General features: G+C 49.9%; 1 protein-coding gene across 1 annotated transcript in view; it reads left to right on the forward strand.

Moving 5' to 3' along the window:
- The first annotated feature begins 2,016 nt into the window (after nt 1-2,016).
- Nucleotides 2,017-13,551, forward strand: part of MREG (melanoregulin) — a 29,897-nt gene continuing 18,362 nt past the window's right edge. The window contains exons 1-4 of the mRNA XM_015419855.1: nt 2,017-2,146; nt 5,736-5,895; nt 8,998-9,088; nt 11,035-11,201. Of these exons, the coding sequence (XP_015275341.1) occupies nt 2,070-2,146; nt 5,736-5,895; nt 8,998-9,088; nt 11,035-11,201 (495 nt within the window). The 5' untranslated portion in view covers nt 2,017-2,069. The remainder of the gene's footprint in view (nt 2,147-5,735; nt 5,896-8,997; nt 9,089-11,034; nt 11,202-13,551) is intronic.

Below are 13,551 nucleotides of genomic sequence, written 5' to 3' on the forward strand. Positions count from 1 at the left end.
AGCACAAATTGGTCATTTCAGAGAGAATGAGTTGCCTGGCGTCACACGGGCGACACAGCAGAAGTACAGGTTGAAACAAAAACTGAAGTGGAGATGATGGTACCATTGTTTTATCCATGCTCATAAGAACATAAGAGAAGCCAATGTTGGATCAGGCCAATGGCCCATCCAGTCCAACACTCTGTCACACAGTGGCCAGAAATACCTGGTGCCCTCAGGAGGTCCACCAGTGGGGCCAGGACATTAGAAGCCCTCCCACTGTTGCCCCCCCAAGCACCAAGAATGCAGTGCATCACTTGCTCGAGACTGAGAGTTCCTATCTATACCTTGTAGCTAATAGCCACCTCTGCTCCCTTGCTCGAAAGCCAGTCAAATCCGACTCTAGGGTTGCGGTGCTCATCTCCGTTTCAAAGCCGAAGAGCCAGCGCTGTCCGAAGACGTTTCCGTGGTCATGTGGCCGGCATGACTAGACACCAAGGCGCACGGAACGCTGTTACCTTCCCACCGAAGTGGTACCTATCTATCCACTTGCAATTTCTTGCTTTCGAACTGCTCGGTTGGCAGGAGCTGGAACTAGAGACGGGAGCTCACTCAGTCATGCGGCAACTCGGGTCTCGAACTGCTGAACTACCGACCTTCCCACAGCCTGCAGTTCAGCGTCTTAACCACTTGAGCCACCGCAGCTCCTGTGGGACCCTACCGCATATTCCTCTCAGCTGTGAAAACTGTCCATTTATACATAAGTTTCTCCTTCCCGCAGTAGAAAACAGCAAGCGTCCAGGAGCACCTTAAAGACCGACAAACTTTGTGGCAGGGGATGAGTTTCTGTGAGTGGCTGCCCACGTCTCCAGATGCCAGTGACTCAGAAAAGCTGTTACCCTGCCACAAAAGTTGTTAGTCTTTAAGGTGCTACTGGACCCTTTCTACTGTCACAGTCAGACGAACATGGCTAGCCATCTGGATCCATCTCTCCTTCCTGTAAGTAACTAATCCACAACAGAATCCATCCCATGACTGCTTAGTTACCTCAAGAGTCTTTGGTGATGGAATTTGCCAAAAAGCTTTTTGGAATATTCCCCAACAGGGGTAATTTCCTGCAGGAGCGCACAGGAGCGGAGCTCCGGCAGTAAAGAGCCCAGGGGGCGGGCACATGCAACAAGCCCCACCCCCTGCTCCCAGCAGCCCTCAGTCAGAGCAAGAAGCAGCCAGGTAAGTTGCAGAGCTCCCCCCTTGGCCCCCCCGGGTCCAAGACAGTCCAGTGGCACCTTTAAGACCAACTTTGTTTTTCTCTTTGTAATGTAAAAATCATAAATAAATCTTTTTTTAAAAAAAGACCACGTTTTATTCAGGTACTAGCTCTCCCTCCTCTGCAAGGACAGATCTGCACGTCATCCCCCCGCTCCCAATAGCTAGCAATCCAAAACAGTCCAGTGGAGCCTAAGCGGTGGGTGTTGCCTTCTGACACACGTCTGGTGATGTCAGGGGGTGTGGCACATGCAAATAAGTTATGCTAATGTTATGCCAATGAACACCTGCACCTCTTTTTCTACAAAATGACCCCTGATCCCCAAGAATATGATGGAATAGCCCTCACTCGTGTGCTTGTCCCTTCAGATAAGCCGTACCAATTCTTCCCCAGCAGGGCTCCTTTCTCAATGTGCTTTATAATTCTGTCTTTAATCAGTTTATTTCCCCCAACGGACCATGGCAGTAGGTCATCGCTGCTTAATGCTGAGGTCTCTTTCTTGTGGGAGAGATGGAGAACAAGCCTGGTTTTCATTCCATGTGAACACCAAAAGTCACACCCTGGTTCTTGGTCAAGGCCTTGAGCGATGAAGACAAGGGCGGACCTCACATGATTTCTGCTGATGACTCCTAGATATATTTACAAAGAACGTTAACCTCCTTGGACTATTTTTTTCCCAAGCGCACTGCGTCTGCCGCACAGGATAACAACATCTGCCCCCTTTGTGTTCCCTCTTCTGTTATTTTTATTTTTATTACTTTAAAGAAAAAATATGTTGGCCTTCATTCTATCTTAACTCTTGCAAGAGAGGAAGAGACCAGAGATGGAGTTCTGGTACAAAGTTTGCTGTTGCTGCTGCCATAGAGAAGAGGAACTGGAGAAGAATCCGCTGGTCGTTGGGTATTTATTACACATTAGCAACTGTCTGCCTTTCAGAGAGGTTAAATCCTGCTAACGGAATCTGGTGGGGGTCTGTAACAAGATGTCGTTTCCCCCCCCCTTGAAAATATAGGGACGCTCTAGAACTGGGAGACCCCGTGGAGAATTGGGAGGTGGGGAGAATTGGGGAGGTTAAACACAAGAGATCTGGGCTTTTTAAAGTTCTGTTTTCTTGTGCAGCGCTTTCAGCTTGCTTCACACCAAGAGTTATATTACAACAAACAGGACCACGGTGTAATGTAACCAGTAAAACAGTAAATCACCGTGTACAAATAAACAATATAAGTTGATTTTTATCTGCAATTTTTTTGATGTACGCTACCGCGCTTATTCTGGTGACTGGGGAGCTCCTATAGCAAGTTCTAATGTGACAGGGTCTACAGTATATAATAACTGGCTAAGCTTCCCTCAGTCAAAAAACTGCATAAGAATTAACATTTTGAAATATGGCTTGCAGCACTTCATTCTAATGAAGATATAAGTACAGAATGAGAAACCTGAAGAAGGACTCGCAAACGGACAGTGTACTAGAACTCCGTCGTTTGTCTGAAACTAGTACTGTAGTATTCTATATGTACTGCTAAGCTTTATATTGCATATCATAGTGTTATGGTTGTAATTTTGTTGATAATTGAATTCTAAAACATTGCAGATAAAAATCAACTTATATTGTTTATTTGTACACGGTGATTTACTGTTTTACTGGTCACGCCAAGAGTTGCCAGGTTCCCCCTGGCCCCACCGGTGGAGAGTGGGAGGGGGAGTATGGTTGCCAGATCCAGGTTGGGAAACCCCTGGAGATTTGAGGATGGATCCTGTAGAGGCTAGAGACCTCAGTGGGGTACGATGCCACAGAGCCCACCCTCCACAGCATCCATTTCCTCCAGGGGGACCGACCTCTGTCGCCTGGAGATGACCTGTAATTCCAGGGGCTCCCCAGATCTCACCTGGAGGCTGGCATCCCTGTCCGTACCCTTTCTTGCTTGCCTTCACAGAATCCTGTTGAAAGCAGGGCTGCTACTGTTCTAGAGCTTTCTTTAACTTTGAGTTGGTTTGATTGGTAATTGATAGCTGGCAGTCGGAATAGAGAATACCGTGTGTCAGACAAGCCGACGGTTCTCGCTTGGGGCTAAGGCACTCCTTGGAAGAAGAAGAAGAAGAAGAGATTGGGTTTATACTATTGTTTATTTGTACACGGTGATTTACTGTTTTACTGGTCACGCCAAGAGTTGCCAGGTTCCCCCTGGCCCCACCGGTGGAGAGTGGGAGGGGGAGTATGGTTGCCAGATCCAGGTTGGGAAACCCCTGGAGATTTGAGGATGGATCCTGTAGAGGCTAGAGACCTCAGTGGGGTACGATGCCACAGAGCCCACCCTCCACAGCATCCATTTCCTCCAGGGGGACCGACCTCTGTCGCCTGGAGATGACCTGTAATTCCAGGGGCTCCCCAGATCTCACCTGGAGGCTGGCATCCCTGTCCGTACCCTTTCTTGCTTGCCTTCACAGAATCCTGTTGAAAGCAGGGCTGCTGCTGTTCTAGAGCTTTCTTTAACTTTGAGTTGGTTTGATTGGTAATTGATAGCTGGCAGTCGGAATAGAGAATACCGTGTGTCAGACAAGCCGACGGTTCTCGCTTGGGGCTAAGGCACTCCTTGGAAGAAGAAGAAGAAGAAGAGATTGGGTTTATACCCCGCCCTTCACTGCCCAAAGGTGTCTCAGAGCGGCTTACAAGCTCCTTTCCCTTCCCCTCCCCACAACAGACACCCTGTGAGGTAGGTGGGGCTGAGAGAGCTCTGAGAGAAACGGCTCTTTTTCAAGAACAGCTCTTATCACAGCTACGGCTTGCCCAAGGTCATCCAGCCAGGTGCAAGTGGAGGAAGTGGGGAATCAAACCCGGTTCTCCCAGATTAGAGTCCGTGCACTTAACCACTACACCAAACTGGAGGAGGAGGAGAGTTCGATTTATATTTACCTTTCACTCAGTGCCTCAGAGCAGCTTGCAATCTCCTTTCCCTTCCCCTCCCCACAACAGACACCCTGTGAGGTAGGTGGGGCTGAGAGAGCTCTGACAGAAACTGCTCTTTCTCAAGAACAGCTCTTATCAGAGCTACGGCTTGTCCAAGGTCATGCAGCCAGGTGCAAGTGGAGGAAGTGGGGAATCAAACCCGGTTCTCCCAGATTAGAGTCCGTGCACTTAACCACTACACCAGACTAGCTCTCTACACCAAACTGGTGAAGGATTGCTGCTTCCTGTGGCATCGTCTATTGTCGTGGTGAGTGAAATATAGCAGGAGCGATTAAGCTATTGGTAGAGGTAGTGCAGGTTTAAAAAAACAACAACACCTATTTAGCAGCCCCAACTTGGTATCTGCACAGCCATCTAAAAGCCTAGTTCTTAGGGATAGAGTGAACTGTATTTGAGCTTTACTGAGACAACGGGTAACATAACAAAAGGCTCCTCCATAAAAAATCAATTCCCTGCATGTAGACAACTTGCAACACCGACAGCCTGATCTTCACCGATTTTAAAATCGATTACCGACAGCGTTCACTAGTATGCTGACGCTACCCTGTTCTCGCCATCACCACTTAAATCGTTCACCAGCACCTTATGCTGTTTTTTAAGCATTAAAATTTAAGCGATTATTTATATTGTTGCTTTGGCTATTGCACTTTATGTAAGCCGCCCTGAGCCAGCTCGGGGGGGGGGGTACAAATCAATCGATTAATTAATTAAAGGCTGGGCTAGAACCAGTCGCCCTGACAGGCTATTCCCCCCCCCCACGTGCAGAGAACTGGTTTGCGTAGAGGGCACATGAGCCTTCTGCCATCTGAAGGAGTATAACCCTCAGGGGTCGATTCATGGGGGATCGCAGTTCCCCCGGGTGAGGTGCGGGGGGGCGGGGCACATGACGAAGCCCCGCCCCCTGCTTCCGGCCACCCCGCTTCCGGCCCTCATTCAGCCAGGAGGAGGAAGGAGAAGAGGGAGGGTAAGTTGCTTCCTCCCTGCCTCTCCCCACCCCTGCCTGCCTGGGGCCAGGGAGGGCCTTCGCGGGGCTTCCTTGCACTCCCACCGGCCTTGCAGGTCCACCACCAGGCCCCTCATGGGGCTCGGCAGTGGAGCTGCAAGGCCGCCGGCGGTACCCGGGACCGTTGGGGGTGGGGTGTGTGGCCTTATGACACACTTCCGGTGATGTCAGGGGGTGTGGCATATGCTAATGAGTTATGCTAATGAGTTACCCTAGCTCCTTTTCTACGAAACGACCCCTGATAACCCTGATGCCGGTTTGCCACCTCCATGACAGGCAGCATGGAGCAGTGGTTAAAGTGTTGGACTGAAGTCTGGGAGACTCAGGCTCGAATCCTTACTCTGGGTGACCTTGGGCTAGTCACACAGCCTAAGCTGCCTCACAGGGTTGTTGTGAGAATAAAACGGAGAAGAGGAGAATGCTGCAAGCTGCTTTGGGTCCCCGTTGGGGGGCAAGGTGAGATAGGAAATAAAGAAATCCATGCTAAGCTGGTTTCATGTCCTCGCGCTGATTTGCTCTAGCGACACCCTTCAGTATTTCAACAAGCTGCAGAAACGCCGGCGCTCCGAGGCCATCAACTTGTGGAGCGAGCCTGCCGACAGCACCCACATGGAGCGGGACGATGACCACGAACTCTACATGCTGCTGCAGAAGAGGTCCAAAATGCGCCGGGGGTCAGAGGTCAGTACCTGCTTTGCTCCGGGCCGGCAAGATCTGATTCGGAATACGTTTCTCCCAAGCGTCCCAGATTTCCAGACTGGTGCTTGCTGTGAGCCATACTTAAAAGAAGTCAGCCTGTGTTCGTGAGAAGGGTTCCCTCCGTGTAGAAAACTAGCTGGTCCCCTGAGAGCGTTCAAGCCTAGCCTTTCCCCTAGCAAGCTAGTTCCTCTGTGCAAGGGATGGGTTTTTTTGATGGAGCATTCACACATCTAGGGTTGTTGTCTCTCGGTAAGAGGGTTTTTCCTGTATCCATGGCTGCCCTTTGCAGAGTTACATCAGTGGTGGCACCCTTAAATATTCTCCCGAATCCCTGAGCTTGCATGCATCCATTTTGGCAAAATAGAAGTTGCTGAGGAACAGTGTAAAGGGAGCTATCTGCAACTTATCTGGCTGCTTCTTGCTCTGACAGGGCTGCTGGGAGCAGGGGGTGGGGCTTGTTGCATGTGCCCACCCCCTGGGCTCTTTACTGCCGGAGCTCCGTTCCTATGCACTCCTGCAGGAAATGACCCCTGGAAAATACACTTCTGGCCTCTGAACGATTGTCTGGAAAATAGTAAAGGTAAAGGTTTCCCTTTCCCGGAGATGAGCACCGCCCCCTAGAGTCGGATTCGACCTGGCTTTCGAGCAAGGGGAACTTTTACCTTTAATTAGTGCAGCAATTGCCAATTTGTTGTTGTTCAGTCGCACAATCGAGTCTGACTCTTCGCGACCCCATGCACCAGATCACGCCAATTACTATATATCTTAATATGTTCTTTAAAAACTGTCTCTCTCTCCTTTTAAATTCCCATGCTACCTCCTCTGGGTACACGTGGGCAGGTATGAGCCTCAAAATGTTTCTGAAGAGGAAGTTTTGTGGATAGTATCCCATATGCCTTGAATGATGGGACAGGACGGGTGCAGGCAGCCGTACTTGGCCCTTTTCAGGAATCTAGAGAGTTCAGAAATTTTCTCACCGCTTGTCAGGCCCCCGGTCAACTTATTTAAAGAAAGCATAAATACGAGGGTAGAACCATGTAACTAGTAAAGTAGGTATAACACCCAGTCTGCTCCCTACTGACAGGGATTTTTCCTTAGGTAACTTTGTAACACTTTTTCCTTCAGACCATATACGGTTACTGTTTCTTTATACTTCAGCTTTTCATAACACACACAAGAAGGTCTCTCCTTCAGACCCCAGAACTAAACTCATCCCACACAGGGATGGGTCTCACTCCTCTCATACACAGAACTTCTGCTTCTCTCACAGAAATCAGAACTTAACTGTTCTTCATCAACTGATATATCTAACTGGCCCTCTTGACAGACGTTCAAATCCTCCACACAGCATCCATTCCAAAACCCCTCCCCCTCTCTGTCACTCACCAATCATATCACTTGCCTGATTCCAGCACTCTAGATTATCATCACAGCCATGCAAACCAAACTTTTAAAGCCCCACACACACACAGTTAAACATGAAATCATTACACCCACATTCCAGCCTTACGTCACACACACAAGGCAAAACTAGCACCCCTGACAGATATATGGGTACATAACTAGCTATTCAAAGTTTTATCTTCTTCAAGGAGGAAGGCCTGTGCAAGCTCACGCCTTGAGGTGCATGTACGTTCAAGCAGACTCACACACATTCACACTCCCCTCCCCCCCGGAATTTCATGTCAGCGAGGGCAAACAGATAACGGGCTGGGAAAGGGGAACCAGATGGACACAGAATAGGAGGGCGCAAGCATGTAATAAAACAATGAAACCAATACAGATGCAGACACAGCTAGATTTGCTGGCAAGCAAAAAGGGGAATGGGAAAAGCTAAGCGATTGTACATGGCCAGACATACTGAGAGCAAGCCAACTGGGTTCCAGCAGTGCTGGCAGTCTCAGGGATATCCTTAAGACCCAGGGAAGAGCATCAGCTGGGGAACCCAACGTAGTGCCCGCTGACACCGTTCCTGGCGACCACCAAGTATTTTCAGAAAGTGGGCAAGGCCAGGTGTGGCTTTTGCCCAGCAGGGTTTGGGGATTGGCTGTTGGAGAGTTGATTGGCTGTGCAGTTTTTTTAAAAAAAATGTGAAGGTCATGCTGGCCACATGACCATGGAAACGTCTTCAGACAGCGCTGGCTCTTCGGCTTGGAAACGGAGATGAGCACCGCAACCCTAGAGTCGGATTCGACTGGCTTTTGAGCAAGGGAACCTTTACCTTTAAACTGTACAAACAAAATATTTTTTAAAAAATGTGAAGGTCATGCTGGCCACATGACCATGGAAACGTCTTCAGACAGCGCTGGCTCTTCGGCTTGGAAACGGAGATGAGCACCGCAACCCTAGAGTCGGATTCGACTGGCTTTTGAGCAAGGGAACCTTTACCTTTAAACTGTACAAACAAAATATTTTCAAATATGCTCGTTTTAAAAGACACAAGATGCTACTGCAAAGATGCTGAATGTTTACTGTTAGTGTTCTGCATAACTTCACCCCCTGACCTTTTGTGGTTGGCACCACCTTCTGCAGCAGCCATTTTGTGCTTGCGCCCACCACCCTGTGTAAGAAGAGATTGGATTTATACCCCACCCTTCACTCGGAGTCTCAGAGTGGCTTACAAACTCCTTTCCCTCCCCCTCCCCACAACAGACACCCTGTGAGGTAGGCGGGGCTGAGAGAGCTCTGACAGAAACGGCTCTTTTTTCATGGAAAGCTCTTATCAGAACTACGGCTTGCCCAAGGTCATCCATCCAGGTGCAAGTGGAGGAGTGGGGAATCGAACCCGGTTCCCCCAGATTAGAGTCCACCCGGTTACCCACTACACCAAACTGGCTCCAAAGATGCCTAGATGCTCAGAAAGGTTGGGGACCCCTGGCATAAGCCATGCCAGTTGTCTTCTCCCATGCTACTAACCCCCCACTGACACCTTGTGGGGAAAGCCGTCCCTTCCTGAATGCTCTTTCATGCTACTGTTGGGGATTACTTTCTGCTGTGGATTGTGATGAATGTGTTTTGCTGGTCGTCAAAGCCGGATGGTTCAGGGGTTTTTTTTAAAAAAACAATCTCTTACTGTCCCAACAGGGCTACCGACGTGTGAGCGTTGATATCAGCGCCCATCGGCAGATCCGTCGGAAGGTGAAGGACCGCTGGAAGCAAGTCCTGGAAGCTTTAGGTATGCGTTTCCTGTGCTGTGGATCAAGTGTTTCCATCCAACACAGGTTCAGTAAAGCAGTGATACTCACTCGATGGCTTGGGAGTAGGGTTGCCAGCTCCGGGTTGGGAAATATCTAGAGATTTTTTTTTGGGGGGGGAGCCTGAGGATGATGCGGTTTGGGGAGGGGAGGGACTTCAGTTGGGCTATTAGGCCATAGACTCCACCTTCCAAAGCAGCCACTTTCTCCACATGAACTGATTTCTGTCACCTGGAGGTCAGTTGTAATCCCAGGAGATCTCCAGCCGCCACCTGGAGGTTGGGAACATTCCTTGGGAGCCACATGCCTCTTCTGAGCGTTGTTCCCCAACGTGACACCTGCCCCATGTTTCAGGAAAGTGAGCAAGGGCCTCATGGAGCTTGTGGCTGGCAGGTGGTTCCCACCTTGAAACCGCAGGCCTCCCTCAGGTTAGGGTCCAGGGCTCTTTTTGTAGAAAAAGCCCAGCAGGAACTCAGAGGTCATTTCGGGGGGGGGGATCGCAGGGGATCCCAGTCCCCCTGGGTGAGGTATGGGGGGCGGGGCACATGACGAAGCCCCGTACCTGCTTCCGGCCGCCCCGCTTCCGGCCCTCAGCCGGGAGGAGGCAGGAGAAGAGGGAGGGTAAGTTGCTTCCTCCCTGCCTCTCCCCACCCCTGCCTGCCTGGGGCCAGGGAGGGCCTTTGTGGGGCTTCCTCGCACTCCCGCCAGCCTTGCAGGTCCACCGCCGGGTCTGAATACTAAAAGTGCCTGTAGAGTCAAAAAGGTTGGGGACTAGAAGAAGAAGATTGGATTTATACCCTGCCCTTCACTACCCAAAGGTGTCTCAGAGCGGCTTACACACTCCTTCCCCTCCCCACAACAGACACCCTGTGAGGGAGGTGGGGCTGGGAGAGCTCTGAGAGAAACTGCTCCTGAGAGAACAGCTCCAAAACAAGTTGTGACTGACCCAAGGTCACACCAGCAGCTGCACGTGGAGGAGTGGGGAAATAAAACCCGGTTCTCCCAGATTAGAGTCCGTGCACTTAACCACTACACCAAACTGGCTCCAAGGGACCCTTGGTGGAAGGAGAAAGATTGTAACTAGCCTTTCCCTCAGCCAGTTCACTCAGATTCATTCTTCACTCTGCTGTTTTCCCATCTGTGTCGAAGGACTTTGTGGAACGGGCCACTGCGAAATCCAAATGCTCCAATTCGGCAGGTGTGGATTTTGACGTTGCAATTCATTTTTAAGATTAGATCAGAGTTTCTAGAATGCTCCAGAAAGGAGGTAATATGGTAATTGTTGTGGATGCCAACTGCTTAGTTTTGAGATAATCTAAATGAGAATATTCGTTAGAAGACAGATTTATTTCCCATCAGATTTTTTTTATATCCTATCTTGGACTTCTTTTATGAGGTGATTTTTAAAAAGAAATGAGAGATTGTCAAGTCTACCCTGAGGTGGATGACAGGCCTCATGCATTCCTGAGACTTGTGAGGGCTCGGTTAAAGAAGAGATTGGATTATCAGTAAAGGTAAAGGTTCCCTTGCTCGAAAGCCAGTCGAGTCCAACTCTAGAGTTGCGGTGCTCATCTCCGTTTCCAAGCCGAAGAGCCAGCGCTGTCCGAAGACGTTTCCGTGGTCATGTGGCCGGCATGACTAAACACCAAGGTGTACGGAACGCTGTTCCCTTCCCACCGAAGTGGTACCTATTTATCTACTTGCAATGTCTTGCTTTCGAACTGCTAGGTTGGCAGGAGCTGGGGCCAGAGACAGGAGCTCACTCCGTCATGCGGCACACTCGGGTCTCAAACTGCTGAACTACTGACCTTCCAGAGCCTGCAGTTCAGCTTCTTAACCACTCAGTAGAAGCCCCAAAAAAGCAGGGGACCCCTGCCAAACCGGGGGGGGGTTTGGCAATCCCACAAATAATCTCTTCCTCATTCAGGATTCAAAGCTGAAGCAGACGGGCTTCTGGCGATCACCTCCAGCACCTCGTATGAATCCCTTCGTAACCCCCAAGATGCCCGCAGGCTCCTCAATGCCTTGGCTGAGCGGACGACTATTTTCGATCGTCACCGAGGAGGCCCACCAGAGAGATATCTCTTTATCCTGGTGAGTAGGAATGGGCTGTGGAAGAAACCCCCTTGGAGGGGTGTCACCAGCACAGTATGCATGGTGTGCATACATGACCCAGTGTGGATTAAGAGCAGCGGAGGAAGTTGGTAGGGGCCACGGAGTCCCTCCAGGTAATGTGTAAATGGGGACTTGACGGGTGGGCCTTTGGCTCAGCGGAAGAGCCTCTGCTTTGCACACAGAAGGTCCCAGTTCAATCCCCAGCATCTCCAGTTAAAAAGGACTAGGCAGTAGAGGATGCGAAAGGCCTCCACCTCAGACCCTGGAGAGCGGCTGCCAGTCTGAGCGGACAATACTGACCTTGACAGACCAAGGGTCTGATTCAGTAGAAGGCAGCTTCATGTGTGGTCCACACAACTATTTCTGTGAGTTGGCTCTTGTCAGTGTTTTGATGGGCCTTATGAATGCTTTAATCCCTGGAAAATCTTCGAACCTGTGTCTTGAGGTTGTGAGCCATGATGTAGATGTGTGTTGGGATGTGTTATAGTCACTGCTATGCCAACCCATCGCCACCAAATTAATAGAGAGTACAACAAAAAAAAAAAGAACGAAGAAATCAACCCTGACTGTTCCCTGGAAGGCCAGACACTGAAGTTGAAGCTCAGATATTTTGGCCACCCAATGAGAAGGGAGCACTCACTGGAGAAGACCCTGATGCTGGGAAAGACTGAAGGTCAAAGAAGACGGGAACGGCAAAGGAGGAGATGGTTAGACCATTTTACCAAGGCAACGGACATGAAATTGAGCAAACTCCGGAGGACAACAGAAGCCTGGCGTGATGTGGTCCATGGGGTCGCGAAGAGTCGGACTCGACTGTGCGACTGAACAACAGCAACAACAAATTAGCAAGGAGCCACCAACCCGTTGAAGGTTACCTCCCCAATTCCTCCATTATTTCCACACAAGACTTCCAGGGGACACTCCAAGGTTCCATGGCTGTCCCATCATGTATTTACTTCTGGGTGGGAGTGGGAAGGATCCTGTTTGGCTTCTGTACATCCAGTACCAATGTATCTCTGCCTCCGCTTAATGTCTCCTTCTGTATTTAAGGCCCTTAGTGGTCAGGGACTCACGTACCTTCAGGACCGCCCCTCTCAAGATGCCTCAAGAAGATCATTACGCTCAGGAAGTAAGCACCTCCTGGCCTGAGAGAGGTCCGGCTGTCCAGCCCTGGCCCCTACCTGGCCGAACTCTATGCTGGAGAACATACGTGCCCTGAGAGATTTGTTACCTTTCTGCAGGGCGTGTAAGGACAGCGACACTGCAGCATGTAATCTGGTCCTCTCATATTCTCCATTCTCCGCAAGCTCTCCCTGGGAAACTGGGAAAGAGAGCCAGTTTGGTGTAGTGGTTAGGAGCGCGGACTCTAATCTGGGAGAATGGGGTTTGATTCCCCACTCCTCCAGCTGCTGCCGTGACCTTGGGTCAGTCACAAGTTTTTTTTCAGAGCTGTTCCCTCAAGAGCCAGTCCTCAAAAAAGCTCTCTCAGCCCCACCGACCTCACAGGGTGTCTGTGGTGGGGAGGGGAAGGGAAAGGAGTTTGTAAGCCGCTCTGAGACTGTAATGTATTCAATAAGCTGCCATTGAATGCATAATGTGTTATGAAAACATCTAATTGAAATGCTATGTTAAGCTTCATCCTGGGCTAGGATCCAAATACATCCAATCATATTGCTAGCCCAGGAAGAACCAACCAATCACTATCAACAAGCTCCCTGAGTGGGAATGTCCGTGATTGGTCCTTATGCATACAACCTTATTGGTTGGTAAATGTACAGTAGGCGTGGCTACATTAGCCGGGAGAGTTTAAAAGCAGGACAGCTGCAATGTAAAAGCTGTTCTGGCTATCAGATGTTGATCCGTGTTGGAGTTGTGTTCGAGTTGATGAATAAAGTTGAATCTTTGCTGAATCACTCTCCGACTACTTTGTTAAGCAAGCGACTTAACAGAGACTCCCTCGGATAGTGAAGGGCAGAGTATAAATCCAACCTTCTCCTCCTCCTCCTCAATCTGTAATTTTCTCTCCATCTTGGATTGAATTGAATTTTGCTGATATATCTATATATCTAATAGCCAAGTGGCCCCGTGAGTGCGGATCGCTAAATCCGCGCTCCGGGGCCACCTGGGGGGCAGGGGGAGGTTTGTGCACTCTTGGGGCAGTCCCCAGGGGTGCACAAAAATCACAAAACTAAAAAAAAAATCGGGGGGATGTTTAAATCCCCCCGAAAATCACAGAGCGTCCCCCTCCCCTTTTCCCAGTTGGGAAGGTATGTGTATTGGCCGTACATTGTTTTTTAAAGTCTGTTGCCGCTGCCCGGCACAGCTTCCC

The sequence above is a fragment of the Gekko japonicus genome, unplaced genomic scaffold (genome assembly GCF_001447785.1).
Source record: "Gekko japonicus isolate JY-2015 unplaced genomic scaffold, Gekko_japonicus_V1.1 scaffold2853, whole genome shotgun sequence".
NCBI classification, from domain to species: domain Eukaryota; kingdom Metazoa; phylum Chordata; class Lepidosauria; order Squamata; family Gekkonidae; genus Gekko; species Gekko japonicus.